This window comes from Falco biarmicus, chromosome 1 (genome assembly GCF_023638135.1).
Source record: "Falco biarmicus isolate bFalBia1 chromosome 1, bFalBia1.pri, whole genome shotgun sequence".
NCBI classification, from domain to species: Eukaryota; Metazoa; Chordata; class Aves; order Falconiformes; family Falconidae; genus Falco; species Falco biarmicus.
This window is the reverse complement of record NC_079288.1, coordinates 101,794,327-101,810,923: the sequence shown is the minus strand read 5'-3', so window position 1 is coordinate 101,810,923 and position 16,597 is coordinate 101,794,327. Positions and strand designations below refer to the sequence as shown.

At 40.7% G+C, this 16,597-nt stretch overlaps 1 protein-coding gene across 2 annotated transcripts in view; it reads right to left on the bottom strand.

Moving 5' to 3' along the window:
• The window catches only part of USO1 (USO1 vesicle transport factor), a 37,020-nt gene that overhangs the window by 16,782 nt on the left and 3,641 nt on the right, over nucleotides 1-16,597 (bottom strand). For both annotated transcript variants that reach the window (XM_056353376.1, XM_056353384.1), the window contains exons 4-11: nucleotides 12,756-12,835; nucleotides 6,924-7,024; nucleotides 4,791-4,893; nucleotides 4,575-4,630; nucleotides 3,823-3,943; nucleotides 1,891-2,069; nucleotides 966-1,106; nucleotides 61-149 (exon numbers count right to left, since the gene is read on the bottom strand). In XM_056353376.1, the coding sequence (XP_056209351.1) occupies nucleotides 61-149; nucleotides 966-1,106; nucleotides 1,891-2,069; nucleotides 3,823-3,943; nucleotides 4,575-4,630; nucleotides 4,791-4,893; nucleotides 6,924-7,024; nucleotides 12,756-12,835 (870 nt within the window). The remainder of the gene's footprint in view (nucleotides 1-60; nucleotides 150-965; nucleotides 1,107-1,890; nucleotides 2,070-3,822; nucleotides 3,944-4,574; nucleotides 4,631-4,790; nucleotides 4,894-6,923; nucleotides 7,025-12,755; nucleotides 12,836-16,597) is intronic.

The window sequence follows — 16,597 nt, the reverse complement described above, 5'->3', positions numbered from 1 at the left end:
ACCATTCTCCCATACCAATACATCATTACCTAACACAGTTAAACACTTTTCTTCCTCTACCTTGGTGGATTAGAAGGTGCATTTACAGAGGCAAAGTAGTCTTGATTCATCTGGCATCCTCGAATGACTTCTGATACTGTATTAATGGTCTAAGAAAAGGCAGAGAAAAATATTAAATGGATAGTTAATTGTGAGCCATAGTTTACTACCTAGATCACTCAAAATTATTCAAGACTACCCTGACAGCTCAGTATCAAAAAACACACACCAAGTCTCAGCATAGAGATTTGTTCAATAAAACCATTTCAAATGAAATCCCAACAGCTAACAGCTGTGAAGCATGCTGAGCAAAGCTTAAGGGGCAGAAAGCTCAGATGGGTTTATTATACCCTGTTACCTCCAGCTTTACTTTCTATGTCAGATCAGTTTGGCTATGACAGCCAGTTAAACTGGATATTTTAAAGAAGTCAAAAGGTGAAACCTTTTAAGAAGTAAAGAACTGGAACAGAGGCTGCTCCAAAGGAACCGGTCTATGCTCAATCTAAGCACATTGTTGTATCAAGAGGCAAAAACACCTCATCCTAACGGCTGACAGGGCTTTCTAGAAGCTAGAAATCCCTCATCACTGGAAACCAGCTGAGGCAGAATGGTTCTAGACTCTCTAAAAAGAAAAACAACAACAAAAAAACCTCACCCCCAAAACAGGAATCAATTCAGCCACTCTGGGATATGCTGAAATCCAACAGAAGGAATAAGCAAACCCGAATACATCCTGGTCACAGAATATCATGCAGAAGACTATCTTACGTGTACATTGCCCACACAGGAAGCCGACATCTCTGGCATCTGAAATACTTTCTTAGCAAATACTGTAATTTCAGTTTGCAGCAACCAGCTATCCCTGTAGACCCCTGCTTTCACCCGTTTAGTTGTCCCCACCCCTACATCCTTTTGCTCCCTCTTACTTCTGTCAGGATATCAGCAGGAACTCCAGTTGCCATCAGGATTGTGCAGAGCTGCTCTAACAACCCACAGTGAAACATTGCCTTCTGACAACTGCTGGTAGCTCCAGGAGGATTTGTGGGAGACACGAGTACCCGCACAAGCTAGAAAAAAAAACCCAAAACATTTCTATGCGAAGAGAGCCTGAGGCCTTCTGAAATGCAGACCAAAGCAGATTTACCCGTTTAAAGTTTAGCCATGAAATACGTTTGTGCCTAAAAATGGAGGTAGAAGACAATTAAAGAGCACATTCATCTCATTACCACACGTGGCTGTTTGACTTCAAATTCATTGAAAGCCTCTAAAATCTCCCAATATTGGACTCTGTCGCAAGTAAGCGATGAGAAATCAAGCTGTAATTATTCTGTTGTCCTGGCAAATGGTGAGCCAAATTACATTTCATGAAGTGAGAAAATGCCTTCATCACAAATGTTCAGCTTCCACACAAAGTGCCACAGAACAGAAACAGCTTATTTCATTTATTTTTTTTTTGAGGGGTGAGCAGAAGGGAGGATGCCCAACACACAATAATTACGAACCCATAGTGAAGACAGCTACTGAAATTCAGTTAATGCACCACAGCCATACATGAATTCATACAGAAGGATTCTTTATGTAGAACAACCCTAATTACGTATTTAGCTTAAATCACTGTTACATCTTGTTACGTGAAATGAAGTTACGTGATATGCCAACTGTTACAAATTGACAATTTGGCAGTAGTATTTGTGCCAAAAGCAGTACACCTCATGCATGTTGGCAGCTAATTCTGAGCTAAAGACAACACGTGGATTTTGTAGTCACCTGTTACCTTACACTTATTCTTCATTGCAAGAGAGCTGAATAAGCGTTGACATCGGCACACAGGAGTTAGATGAGGTGTTTTACCTGCAGCATTAGATGAAGATTAGTTACTTTCTGTGCAGACCACCCGCAGTTGTCATCTCCAACTTCAAACCAAGGCTTCATACGCTGAATGTATGAGCCTTCTTTGAAGAAATTCTGATTGGAATTATTATTCTTCAACAAGCTTTGTAATAGGAGGAGACAGTCTTCCACTACTATTCCTGGTGAGACAAAAAAACCCAAAAGATTAAGCAAGAGGTAACATGTAGAAAACTAAATAGCTTCTCCACGCACTAAGTATGTTCTAGATAGAACAGAGCACACACTTCTAAACTCTTCATTCTTAACAAACATTAGATTTGGATCAAGAACTGTGAACCTTAGGCAAGAAAAAAATAATTAAAAGGTCACTCTAAATTAAATACATCGATGTTGATCCAGCATATTTCCAAGGAAGCTGTATTTGTGTTTCTTCCACAAGTCTGAAGCAAAAATGTTATTTCCAAAGAATATATAGTTTGTATGAGTTAGTTGGGTAGGAACGATAAGAACTTCAAAGCCTCACAATCGCTTTGTGTCTTGAAGTATACCTACTTCAGAGTCAGGCTACATAACTGTCTCTCAATATTGTAAGCACTAAAATGACATTCCTCTTGAACTGCATCATGATACAAATGGCAGTTCTTACTGGCTTACAGATTCACTCTCTTTAATCACTAGCTACATCTTCAACTCATGTCAAAGCTACTTTTCAGGTTATTTTGGTGGAGAAGAAATTCTTAGAAGCAGCCCTTAGAAAGAACCAATTCAAACTCAACACCTTGGATTTGCAACAACTTTTTTTTTTTTTTTTTTTACCCTCAGGTTTTATCTGTACTTAAAAAGCACTACAGCTGCTAATCAACTATCTACTCTGTAAAGAGAAAAATATTCAGACAACGCTGCCCAGACAACAACATGAATAAAGGCAGCCTGCTTCTGGTATTGCTGGGATGCCTCCAAATCTGGACTCAACAGAAAGGATAAAGACTTCCTCCTTGCATTTCTGAGAACACACAGGCAGTGCCAGACCCAGGAATGGGAGAACAAAGACCAGCTGTCACACTCCCCCTTCCCACTCCTGCTGCAGAGCCACAGCTGATAACCCAGCCCTCGGCAGGGCTGTGGACAGGAGGAACAGACACAGAGCAGGGAGGAGGGGGAAGCAGGGAATTCTTAGTACTCAGGAATTTACATACCAAGTCTCCTAAAATTATTAGCTGCCTAAAAATAGCAGCTTTGAATCAAAGGCTTGCTTAATCCTTCCATGCCAACATACTTGGAATAATTCAGCTGGGAGAGAAGCATTAACTGCTCCTGCAACCCACAGAAAGGTCACGGATCAGCAAAACTGTCTCATTACTGAAATAGATACTGTACCAAACTACAGTTGGTGGTAAACTCATCATGTGTTGCTAACCAAAAAAAATAAACAAATCACACCTGAAGTGCTACATCATTTTTGCTCGGTTTTTTTAGCCTTTTTTCCTATGCCCTAACATGTAAATGATTTGGCAAGGAGCTGACCAGAAAGGTGAAGTTATTAGTGAGGCTGAAGAAACTAAGCAAGCTTTTACTTCCAGTCACTCCAAGCATCCAAGGATCTTGCAGGAGGAATACACATGCTTAACTCTGTAAGTGACAAATGCAACACACACATATCTGACACTGTCATTCAAAACATACACATTCACAGACTTACTCATGCTCAGAGAAATTAACTGATGTTTTAACTAAGTACCTCAAGACCAGTTTTCAAAAGATGCTGAAACCCTGCCTACTTGCTCAATCAGGTTTTGCTTGTTTTGTTACAGCTAGGCTGTCTGTTTTGATCCTTCTACCCACTGACCTAGCTCCAATTACGTACTTATGTCAGCCTGTGAACACTGTCACCTAATAGAAGCACAAGAGTGTAAGTCTTAGATTTTTCTGTACCTCCATCACTGTTTCCTTCTTCTGTTATGATATCCAAAAGTCTCTCAAAGGCATTTTCAAAGGCAACAATCTTCTGTATGGCTGCATTGCTTTTTGTCAATTGCTGTAACAACAGGACTCCCTTGACAGGTTGCGGAGAGAAGAAATCAAACTTAAGTCTTATTAGAACTACATTGCTTTTCACAAGTCACAGCTCTTACAAGGACGCTAAATCAGCAGCATAATTCTTGGCCAGAATCACAGGACAGAACTGCATCTAACAGCTCAGCGCATCTAACAAAACCCACCGTGGACACCACAGAAGAGTTCCCTTGTGCCTCACTGCACTTCGACATAGAAGCACAGTACTGTTAAAAAGGACACTAAGTGGCCATAGAGAAGAAAGAGGAAACCTGTAAAGAAACTCATCTTTTCTGTAGTAATTAAAGCATTTTGGCATCCAATGAGTAAAAAAGAAGAACTGAAGTTAACCTGGCAGAAGGCCAAGAGAAAGATCAGTTAACACACCAGAAAAACCCTACCCAAGGGTCAATGTTTGCATTTAATACACAGTAACAGTTTGCCTTTCTTAATGTGAATTGTGGTAAGACATCTGAAAACCACACAACTGACATCTTAAATGTTTTCAATTAGCAACCACAATGGATTATTCACATTTGTTTAACTTAATCCAAATTCTGCACAAGTGCTAAGCAATTCAACTGGCAGTTACTACTTATTAAGAGAATAAACTGCCTTTGTTCTGTACTTACATCATTTCGTATAACCTCCCTGGAGTCTGCTAGTAAATCCATGAGTCTGGAAACACCTGTAAGAAGTGCATAAAAAAAAAAAGTATAAAAAAAGGTGCCGGGTTTTTTATCCTGTAGATCTTTAAAACACCTTGCTTGAGACTCCTCTAGCCTTCTGCCATAATGTGTGCTGAGCTTCCAGCTTCAAATTTAGCAGCAGTAAACTCAACTGCTTACCCATAGGGCTGACAAGAATTATCTGCTGCACTTGAGGTCCTTGCTGCTTTAAAAGAGATGTAAGTAGTTTCACTCCAGGCCAACGAACATGGAAATCAAATTCCTGCAAAGATGAAAAGGAGTACATTAAGTAATAAATTCCTCAGTATTCGGCTTTCTCTTCTACACACCAGTTATGAACAGACACCAAACAGGTAAGGGATTTAATCTCTTCTCAATTGCTTTTTCCATCCATCCTATTACAGCACATGGCCAGCAACTCAAAACACTGTTGTATTCTGTGGTTCTTTCTATTTTATTATCAGCAACATGAACTCCCAGCAGTTTCCTTTCCTCCATCTCCTCTCAGGTAGCGTTCCTAGCTATTTCTTCCTTCAAAAAAACAGTAAGTCACATACTCCAGGGGTCAGCCCATACTCCCCAGAAATCCAAAAGGGAAAGGAAAGCAAGCCCTTTCGTATCTTCTTCCTATTCCAAAACAGTAACAGCAGCTTCTTTTAAAATTGGGTCTCATCAGCAAGAGAAAGCTCAAGAACTAAATGAGTCCATTGAGCTCAGACTTGACCAACCACAACCATTTGGGCTCCCCAAGTCAGTTCAAACTCATTCAACAGCAGTGATGGACCTACATCTCAACTGAATCACCTCACAGAGCTTTCTGTACTTCTAATCCTGCTCGTTTTAAAGCATCACCTTCAAGTAAGCCAGCAGATCACTAATTTTGACAGGCAGTCTTATTTTAACTCTGTTCCAAGTTACAAGTGAAAGATGAGTGCATGTCATCCTTTCCTCAGCACCCTACCTACCTCAGTCACTGGCTGAGAAAAACACCTCCACCTGCTGCAAAAGAGAGGTGGCAGCTAATCAGTCTTCTCACAGTCTCACCAGACTAGATGATTTATAAAGCTTTTTCTAAAACTGACTCTTGTACACGACAAACCCTGAATTGCATGTATTTCTAGCAACGAGGATGCTGAACTAAGGCATCTGTAGAGAAAAAGAATGGATAACCTACAAAACACATCGCAGGCTTCCAGCTCTGCAGAATGCTATACACCTTTTTATCAAATGACACTTCTGTGTGCGCTTGTACACCAAGCTCATTTCAACAGTCACGCAGCTACACCTATAGGTTTCACCCATCTTTAGGACAAATGCTTGCTGTTTTGAACTTGCAGACCTCAAATTTGGATCAATAACATCACCAGCACCCTGCTGCAGAATAAGACCCTAGTCTACCTTGTAACAGATACATCAAACAAGTACATCCTGGATTTTCCTAAAATACATATTGCAATTACGCATCTCAGGAGTGTATTTATAAACCAACCTTTCACACTCACGAAGTAGTTTTACAGGACTGTCAGCCACAAACAAAAGTTTCAGAGATAACTTTACTAACTCACTAACCATAGTCTACAAAACTGCTCCTGATTTGCATTTCTATCTATTGAGGCCATAATCTGGCATTAGGGGATATAAGCCTCAGATATACTGACAAATGTTTAAAACCGCTGAAAACATGACTTAAATTCCATACGGAAAGAGTAGAACATCATCTTTTTACTAAAGATGGACTCCAAGGAGGGGGAAGAAAAAGAAGAAAAAAAAAAAAAGGAGGAAAATAGATTCACATTGCTCTTTCTTTCAAGCAGGATCATATTCTTAGTTTTAAAACAAAATTTTTAACAGCTGAGAACAGAGACAGTCCTTGCTTGAGGATAAAACCACTGGAAAAGGAGTTAAACATCATGCTGATAGAAAGCAGTCACTCTTTCTACTTCAACTGCATTTCAACAGATGATATTATCTCATTATCATTTAATGATCACCTGAAAATTATACTTGCACATGTGACAACAGTTGCAGTTTGTGGAGCAATATTTTTCACTGTTTCCAATCAAATATCTAAAACCCTTTCAGTGTTACCCTGCTTGAAAAGCTGCACTAATGGCATACATCCAGGTCATAGTCTTCACTCACCTCCAACCCCATGTTCACTATGTCTAAGAATAGCTCACAAATGACACAGGCTTCACTAGAAAGACAAAAACATAGCTTTATCCATCAAAATAACCTCCCTGGACAGTGCTACACATCCCTCAGTATTGCCAGTATGATACTGTTACTCACCTCCACAAGAGTCAACAAGAGTGTGACATTTTCTTGTTGTTTAATGAAAATCTCTGTGAACTGACTTCCCAAATCATCAACTTGTTTTGGTAAGTTTTCTTCTGTAATAGTAAAAAAGTGTGTTACAGCACATAATTAGAAGGACTTCAGGTAGCTGTGATTTGTATTGTTACAAAAACAGGACCATGGGTGACAGTTTTATAGAGTCACTGCTATAAGGTTAACTGACTTATTTTCAAAACAAACACTGCTGGCAAGCTTTGCAAAAAAGAGAAAACCTACATTATTCTAAACATAACTTCTATTGAGAGATACTTTGTTTTAAATGCAGGAGGAAACCAAGAATCTACTAAACAAACTCATTTCATCATTAAAAGAAAAAACCCACACTATTTCCATTGATCATATCCAATCAGATTCACAGTTCTCACCCCCATAGCTGCCTGTTAGAGATATAATCAAGCACATGCCTAAGTGAGGAGAGAATTCCGGGAGAAAGAGAACCCTCCCAGCAGAGGAGGCACAGAAAGTCTCAAAGCAGCTACGTTCACATGCAGCTGAACTGATCTGGTAGAGAAGTTCCTCATAGGGACCATTCACTAACGTGCAAAAGCAAAGTACATTTCATGCCAAAAGGCTTGAAGCGAGCGGTGGGGAATATAAACCATCTAAAGCTAAATGGCTCAAACACCTCATTTACTTATTTTGGTTTAGCAATAGAAAAGACTCAAAATCAGGAAAGGAGAGTAAGTTTGAAACAGATGAGCATCAAAACCTCTCAAGTCTTGAAATCTGAATTAATTTCACATGGGTGAGGAAGTGCCATTCTGTTATTTACTCTTCAGTTGTGCAGAATTGGGGTAGCACACAAATTCTGTCTTACACCATTGCTTCATGTGTCATTGTTGCACAAACAAAAAACAAATGCAAAACTGTCCCACAAAACAATAGGAAACATGCCAACAGCATCTCTGCACTGCTGCTGTTTTTCTAGGCTGAGTGACAATTTACAAAGCTATTTCACAAAACAATGGCATGTAGGTACTACTCATTAGTGTAGTTAAGGAATTTCCATAGAATTGCTCTTCCTCAATTTTTCAAATTAAAAGGGAGGTTTTTCACTATACTTTCATTTTGGACAGGAAGAGAAGACATTTCACTCAAATCCAGCAGAGTTTCTGAGACTTCAGCATTTTAACTACTCAAGAGGAGTTCAAATCCAGCCCCACTCAACAGGGATGGGAATTCAGTTGTACATGACACCACTGGCTACCCTGTGTGAAAGGAGTCTCTCACTTTCTTAAAAAAATAGGTTGGTTCTTTGCTTGGTCGTCTTTACACAAGGCCTCTTGCAACAGTACAGAAGAGTGGTGAGCACAGAGTAACTGCTGGGAGGGCAATACAGAAGGACACGTGCACTTATGTCTGACTCCAGCCAAGCACCCTTCTCCCTACAAAGCTTCCTCGCCCTGCGCATCCCCTAAACCACTTCCTGCTTTGCTGCCATCTCTCTCCAAACCTCTAAGCCCCTCCTGTCCCACAGAGCATACTGCCACCCACCCAGGCTCTGCTCTGTGTTTTAGGCAGCTCAGAGAGCTCAATGCTTCATTGAAGAGCCACAGCAAAGGCAATACTGTGCATCTTCTGAATCAGGTTGCCCTGCAAATCACGCAGATGCGCGTTCAGTGCTGCGCCATCCCATGCTAGCTGATCAAACCACAGGCACAGGAACAGCTTGAAGCATATAGCACAGAAAAAACATGGAAAGCCACTGAATTTCTGACCAAACCCAAAGGTCTGATTTGATTAAGTGAAGGCAAAACAGGGATTTTCCCTCCTCCTTACACTGCAGGATTTACAGCCTTATCAAGGAATCACCAACAAATTGTTAACAACTAAGCAGCTATAAAAAGGGTCAAAAACCACCTGTAATTTTCAAACTCTGTACTTTGTTAGGGGTATGGCAAAACAGAGAAATCAAAAGACTCTACCATAAAAATCTGGCACCAAGAAAACAATTCTAATTCCACCAACGCAATTCAAACTGTTGGCAATGACAATTCACTGCAAAGTATCGGGTTAAGATATAATTTTTAAGGATTTCCAATACAGGAAAGACATCAGAGTAGCCAATAATTTCTTTGATGTAGTACAACTAATATTTCTCCCTTAAAGCAGGCTTACCGGTAGGTAGCTTACAAGAGGGAGAGAAAAGTAGCATTAGTCTGCTGTAAATTTTTAGCTGCAGAAACAATAAAATACTAACAAAAGATGACAAAAGGGAGAACAGACTGGGAAAATAACTCTGGCCCAGGCACATAGCATCTAGCAGAATACAAGTCCAATACTGAGCTCTCTGAAGCTGAGGGGCTTATCCAGCCTGGGTTGCTACTAGTTTACATGAACAAGCAAAACAAACAAACCAACCAAACCAAAACCACAAAACCAGGTAAGCCAACTCCACAGAAGTTCAGTTGCTGCACCTGCTATTGTAGAATAAGAGGCAGCTCAGCTGAGAATCACACACACTACAGCTTGCTGCAAACCAAGGAAAGCCCACAGACTTAAACTTTTTTTGTTTTAAGTAGATGCTTAAGTTAATATTTTACTTCGAATTTTCTGCGAGCTGTGACTGAACACCTTTTCATTTACCCAGACGCAGCTACAAATAGCAAGTATTTGAACTATGTATTCCTCCTAATACCAGCTCTTAACCTTGCACAAGCTGCAGGTGCTAAGGCAAAACCTGAGTAATATACACAGCCTCTTACAAGTTTGATGTAGTTTCTATTTATTCCAAAAGCTTGACTCTAGTTCAGGATGTTTAGGGTTCTTCTGTAAAAGGGTCAAATTAAAGTTGTGGTAGATTTTTTTTTCCTTCTCTCGACACTTGCTTTTTCCTATCAGTATTTCTTCTATTAAACTTAAAAATTAAGAAACAGAGGCAAAGAGAAACTGCATCTTCTGCTTCTGCGGATATACCACAGATCTCACAATTCCACCCATAATTGCTTCTTAAATCCACACATTCACAGTGCTCAAATAAAGAGAATTACTTCAGTTTGCTAAGATTAGCTCTTAGGGATTCACTAACAAGCAGCAACACAAAATAGAATTTAAGCTTAAAATAAACAGATGAAGTGCATTTTGATAAAACCAGTTTAAACAAGGAGAACACGTTAGTGGTAACTTAGGGGAGAAGTGAACACTGTATTTTAACATGCATTGCTTAAAACAGACACTGTGAAGAATGCTTACATGCAGTGCATGCACTTGTGTCGAACTTCAGGGCTTCTTGAAAACAGAAACTCTGTTTACAAACTTTTGCCCATTCAAATCCTACCAGTTCTGAAGCTGCACGCTTTCATGACATCCCAAATGAGAATTTATCATTATTACAATTGCTGGTGATCTGCTGGCATTCAACATGCCCAAGTCACGTAAGAAACAGATTTGGGAAGACACTTCAGCTCCAAAGAAAATGCATAGAGCAGAAAGCAAAAAAGCTTTCAGTAAGCTGCAATGCAATTCTTTACAGTGTCCTTTTCAAATGGCAGCGAGTGTTATGGGTGTGAGTAGCAACCAGACCTAAAACAAAGAGCCACATTTATGTAAGTAAAGGTTCTTTTACCTTCAGAATCATCTGTCAGTGCAGATAAAAGAAAAAGAAACAAGAGAATGGTTTACAAGTTGAATAGCTTTCCAAACAGCACAACCAACAGCAGCATAAGCTCAGATTTTCAAAGCAGCCATCCTAGCTTTCTACAGCAGCAATTACTCCTTCAGGTAGTTCTTATCAAAGTGGCTGAACTAAACAACTCTGCACTCTTTCAACACCGGGGTTGTCACATACATAAGTCTGTCAATTGTTCGCTCTTCCTGAGTGCGCTAATAACATTCTTGTTGAGTCCATAATCAAGGCCGCTACCATGAACATATGGATTCACTAGCACTGTAAAACTCTCATCATCTCGTTCAAAACCTCTTTCATCAAGATAAGGCCACTGGATGAACAAGGAAAAGAAGGGCAAGTAAGCAAAGCAACAATTTGAGAGATGGTTAAGAATAACGTATCACAGAAGTATTTCAGCTTGTAGCTACCTAAGACTAGACAGTTCACTGTAGAAGGCACTATGGAAGGACATACCGCACAACATAATGCCAACATATTAGCAGAAATTTATTCTTATTGGAGAACCCTGACCTACCTTCCATAAGGTTATTTATCACTTAAGGAGCCTTTGAAGAAACACTTTGGGGTAAGTACTGCAGACAAGAGACTTCAACTCAAGCAACAGTATCACCTCATATTTTGCCCATTCACAGGAGCATTTACACTCCACCACAAGTATCTCATTTTTTGGTTACCGTTACAAGTGCCATCAAGGCTAGAAATACTCTTGAGATCCACAGCAAGCGCAGGATGTTAGGAACCCACAGATATTTCATCACCTTGAGCGTAGCCTTCTCACACTGTATTCACACTTGCCTAAAATCTGATTATTTTTTTTTGGACAAGCTGGTACAATGGATTTTCATATTCATTCACTCAAAAGCAGAATGGATATCCTACAAGTCTTTTTATTTGTTTTTTATATTTTCCTCTTAAAACCTTGGCAAAAAGTCTACAACTGTTTGGCTTACGTCCCTGGTTTAAACAGTGATCAAGCAAAGACTTGATTTGCAAATACTAACAGAAGTGGTGTTCCAACTAACACCCACAACAAGGCAGAAGCTATACATCAGAAAGGTCAGGTGAATCCCGCAGTTGGCTCTACTACACAACCTGCTTCAGATTAGCAAATAAGTCACCTGCTGCATGACCTTAACTAGTACCTGGTCTCCATTCTCCCCAATGATATCAATGAGAGCAAGCCATACAGGCTCAGCATCTGACAGACATTGCTCTTGGATTGAGGCTTCCTCCCAAGGTAGCACTTGCATGGCCCTCAGCCAGATCCCATCCCCACTCTCCAGACATGTCCTTGATGCGAAAAACAGGGAAACTTGGACTGTCCAGCTCTCTGCACCATTCACCCTTCAAGAGCCTGAAATAGTTATTATCAACAGATGTTTTACTTGCCAGAAGCATCTGGCTCTTCTTCAGCCTGGGCACTTGTGGCTCCTACTCACATATTTAGTTTTAAGAACATTCTTCTTGTCCCAGCCCAATTTGGGTTACTGCTGTCATTTTCCTCAGCCTGGTGGTCCTGTGAATAGGCTTATTTTTGAGAGCAGCAACCATTTTACTGGCCTTTGAGACCAGTTTTGATGGCCTATTAAGAAAGGCCTTTATAAAGAAAAAGGCAGAAGAGGCAGGGAGTTGGACAGCCCAGCTTTCTACCTCTGCATCTATCTTGGGAAGGTCAGGTCAAGTCTCTTTGTAAAATGGCACAGCAGGGCTGGAAAAGAAGGTTTTCACACTTACATATAGCCACCTTATACAATAGGTACCTGAGATTTTTATCTCTCAATATCCTTGTTCAATCACCAGATAGCAGTGTCCCATTTGACAGTAACAGCCAGAACTGTCCTTTCCCAATAGCAAAGAAAGTCACTATTCTTTATGTACAAACTAGAAAAAACAATTAATTACCCCACTCCAACCTGGCTGCTGTTCACAGAACACAGATTTTTTAATTAGTAAGAGATCCAGTACTACTGTAATGCAAGCTCTGTACAATGAGATTTTTAGCACTGTCGTAACAGCTACACAATAACAAAGCAAGTCTCAGCATTAGTAAATCACAGGTATTACAGTTTATAATTTGAACAAAACCACCAAGGAAAGCACCCCCACAGTTAATACAACTATGATTACCAAGTGCTTACCTTGCTCCTCCTCTTCTAGGTCATTCGATATTACATTGTAGAGAGTGTCCAAGGCATAGCCAATTATTTCAGAATCTGAACTGCAAATGAAAGAACCGTTTTTCTTTAATAACTTATTTCCAACTACTCTTACAACATTGTTTTTCTGCACAGGCAGTTCCCTTTAGATCAAGTGAGAAGGACTGATGCTGACACACACGTTGTTATGCCACGTAACCATGAGCTGTCTGGTCCCTGAATGGAGTCAAGCTCCTTTTCCCAGTTCCATTTCCTCAGGTGGCCACATCCAGAAAGTCTGGTGACTCCAGAGGACCACAGGAAGCTTTGCTATAAGCGTGCCTTCCATTTTCAGAATCACTCTTTCCAACCTGCTCCTCAGGTATACCAGGAGAAGTCTCTGGGATGGCTTCAGAACCCTTCCCAGAAAGTCACCCAAGGAAGCTGCAAACAAGCTTCAGCACCATCCCAGGAAAGACCCTCTCCACTACGTTGTCAGTGAGAACTAGGGGCCAAAAGCTTGCACTCCCCGTGAATGAAATGACAACAGCGGTGGATTCTGGCCAAACAGGCCAGCCTCTGTGTCACCAACTCTGACTACACCCAGTTATTAAGGGTTTTTGAACTCCAAAGCTTCCCTGGGAAGCTGCTGGGCAGCCAATCCAACCTCAAAACATTAGTTCACCTGCTTATGTGAAGACTCTTCTCTTATTAAGCCCTGTTTTAAGTGAGACCCATTTCTGCATTACAAAGACCCAACAACCTGTAAGCCCTGCAACAAAGACACAATGCAAGAGATTGGCAGGGGGATGTAACCACTGCTGCTGCTTGCTTTGCTGCTCAAAAACTAGCAAAGTATGATAGCACAGCTGGTCAAGAACCAAAGGAAAATAAAACCTAACATCACAAAGGAAGGCACCTCATTGAGCAGAAGGACACACCTCACAGCTATTTTCATGTCTTGCCCAAGCATCAGAAGAGCACACTGCCAAAACAAGACCTTTCATTCAAGCTTTTATTTGCTTCCACCGATCTCCAAGGCATACAAATAAGGCCTCCACACCAAAGATAAATTTGCATTTTAAGAAGCTATTAGACCAGTTCAGAGCAGAGGCCTAAAAAACAACCTAACCAGCAATCTTAAAAGTCAAGCCTTAACTGAAGCCAGCTATCTCTGCTAGACCACTACAGGACAGACCTATAGTAGAAAGAACACTAGAGATGCCTCAAGGTGATCCACCATCTTTGAGAAGAGAGAACGGGTCAATTTGTACCTGCATTTCTTGTACCACTAATGCAAGGGCTTTAGTGAGCTGTCAAAGTGACACCTCACCTCCCTTTCTACCACTTTCACACTAAATCAAAAGGTAGAAATCATCAAGTGCCAGTGTAGTTTGTTCTTTCACATTGGTTTTTGAATTTAATCCTTGTGCTGCTGATGCCCTCCCAGGACACATCGGTTTCTCCTCAGCATGTCACTCAACTCATACCACCTGCTTTTAAGCTGGGCTGTAATGGAAGCAAAAGGGGAAAAAATTATCTCCTCCTCTGCCAAACTGTTAGTCAAGGCAAGCAAAGGAAGCTTTCAGTCCGTGTAAACCAGGGGTCCTCAAACTTTTTAAGCAGGGGGCTGGCGCGCGGATGAAGCGGCAGGCAGCCATCTGCGGCTGCTTGGTTTCCCCCCCCCAACCCCCGGCGGGGGGGGGGGGTGGGGTGGGGCGGAGGAGGTGGTCAGGGGGGTTCTGTAAATACCGGGGGCCAGATTGAGGACCCTGGGGGGCCCGTAGTTTGAGGACCCCTGGTGTAAACAGTCTCATTCAGCAGGTATGCTCGCGTTTCCAGCCTGCTTATGCTTTCCATTCATTGCAATTGCAGTTCTTCAACACTATACTACAAAGCCAATCCTTTCCTTTTTGTGCAAGTGAAACAATTCCACATCTGAAAACCACTTAGAAAATACTATTCCTGGAGAACTAAAAACCAAAACAAAACAAAAGCAAGCTGTAGCCTTGCTTATCCTTTCCTTTGTTAAGGAAATCACAGAAGCTACAAAAGACCAATTTTATGTAGATGTGGTAAAAGCAGGCCTTGTTTCTTATGTTGAAAGAGGAACACATCACAAAATTAGGACAGCAGCATCCTGTCTTTGCTGTTCATTGCCCTGCTACCATCGATGTGCTGTTCACCACATACAACATTTACAACATTTTATTGATTATTCTGTTCAGACTGAAGCTGTGCAGCTTTTGCTCTGTAGTGGAACATCAGTCGAGAGAGAGACTTCCTGTCTCTCATGCATCCATAAAAGATGCAAACTTTAGACAATGCAAGAATCCAGCATAAGCCACCCTGGGCATCTTGCCTCTGCTTGTTGTGCTTTTGTGTGGCACTCAACCCAGATGTCAGTGCAGCACTCCATGAGTTCACAAACAATAGCAGGGACTAATCATATGGAAATTAAGGCACCCACGTATTGTCCTGCCCAGGTAGGGCGCCTCAAAAATCCTTTTACCTATTCTTCTAAAATTCCGGCATTTCACCGTCAGAACAGAGACAAGCATCATCTATATTGTCAAGAAAAGCATGGAAAAGCACAGTGTTTCTATCATGTCATCAATCACAGCATGCCTAGAAAGGAGGGCATTTTGTTACCCCTAAAAACTCAAGTCATGGAAAAGTTATCAAAGGGGTAATGACATTTATATTTCCTCTTAAGAAAGTTTTAATGAGAAGTGTATTACAATTCAAAAATTTGGAACTAACAGCACATAAATAATTGAGGTTTGTGCCTTAAGGAAAAAAAAATTCTTAGGTTCGTATTAGGCTTCAAATTATTAGAATCATCATGTTGAAATTAAAAACCTTGTTAGATAAGTAGAACCAAAGCAGTAAAGATCAAGCCGACTTCTGGCTCTGGTGCTTTCTGCCACACCAACAGTTAAGTGGTACTGGCCCATCCTACAGCTGATGCCAAATTTTTTTCAAAATAATCCCCGGTGGGATGTGGCAATATCTAGACAGCAAGTCAGGAAAAGTCCTCTAGTAGATCACAGTTCCTACTTCATATTCCAAAATAAATACATGGCCTAAGAACACTGGTGTGTACAGAAGTCTGTAAGATTAAAGGCTGACTCAGGAGCGTCATCAGGTTCTGGGATGGCTGATGCACACAGAGGTAAAAAAATAGTGAAAAGTCAGTTTTCTATAGAACAAGTTTTAAGCACTTAGGCAGGAGCTAGAGCTTAAAGCAATCTTTAAGTAAACCATTTAACAAGTGAAATGATGTCTTCGTGTAAGAGACAGAAGTGGTGTGTTTCTGTTCCAGTATAAAGCCTGTAAATAATTCCAAGCAACAGCATAAGATCTGAGGACAGAACTGAGAACAGAGCACAAGAAGCACTAACCATTTCAGCACAGCCACACAAAACAGGCCTCTTCCCTACTAAAATCAGGAGATGAAGCTATAAATGCTTCTCACCCTGTACTAACAACTTCAGAATTAAGAAAATATTAGTATGCCTTATAAAGCAAAGAGCTGAAGAAAAGATTCACTACAAGGGAAGTAAACATGCTGCAAATGGAAGGAAGGAAGGAAAGAATGAATTACTACTGCAGAGCTGACACTGTACTTGTGCTCATCACTTCAAATTTCAAGGGAAGGAACAATTGATTCACCAAATCCAGGAGATAACTGGCAGTGAATGACAGCTACTTTTTACTCAAGGACTACACTAATAATAGTTAACAATTCTCAGAAAAGAGCTGTGCTATGATACTTGGCTGAGAAGGTCTTAAAACTAAATTACTTTTTGATTAGATACTGATTTCACAATGGCCTTATTTGC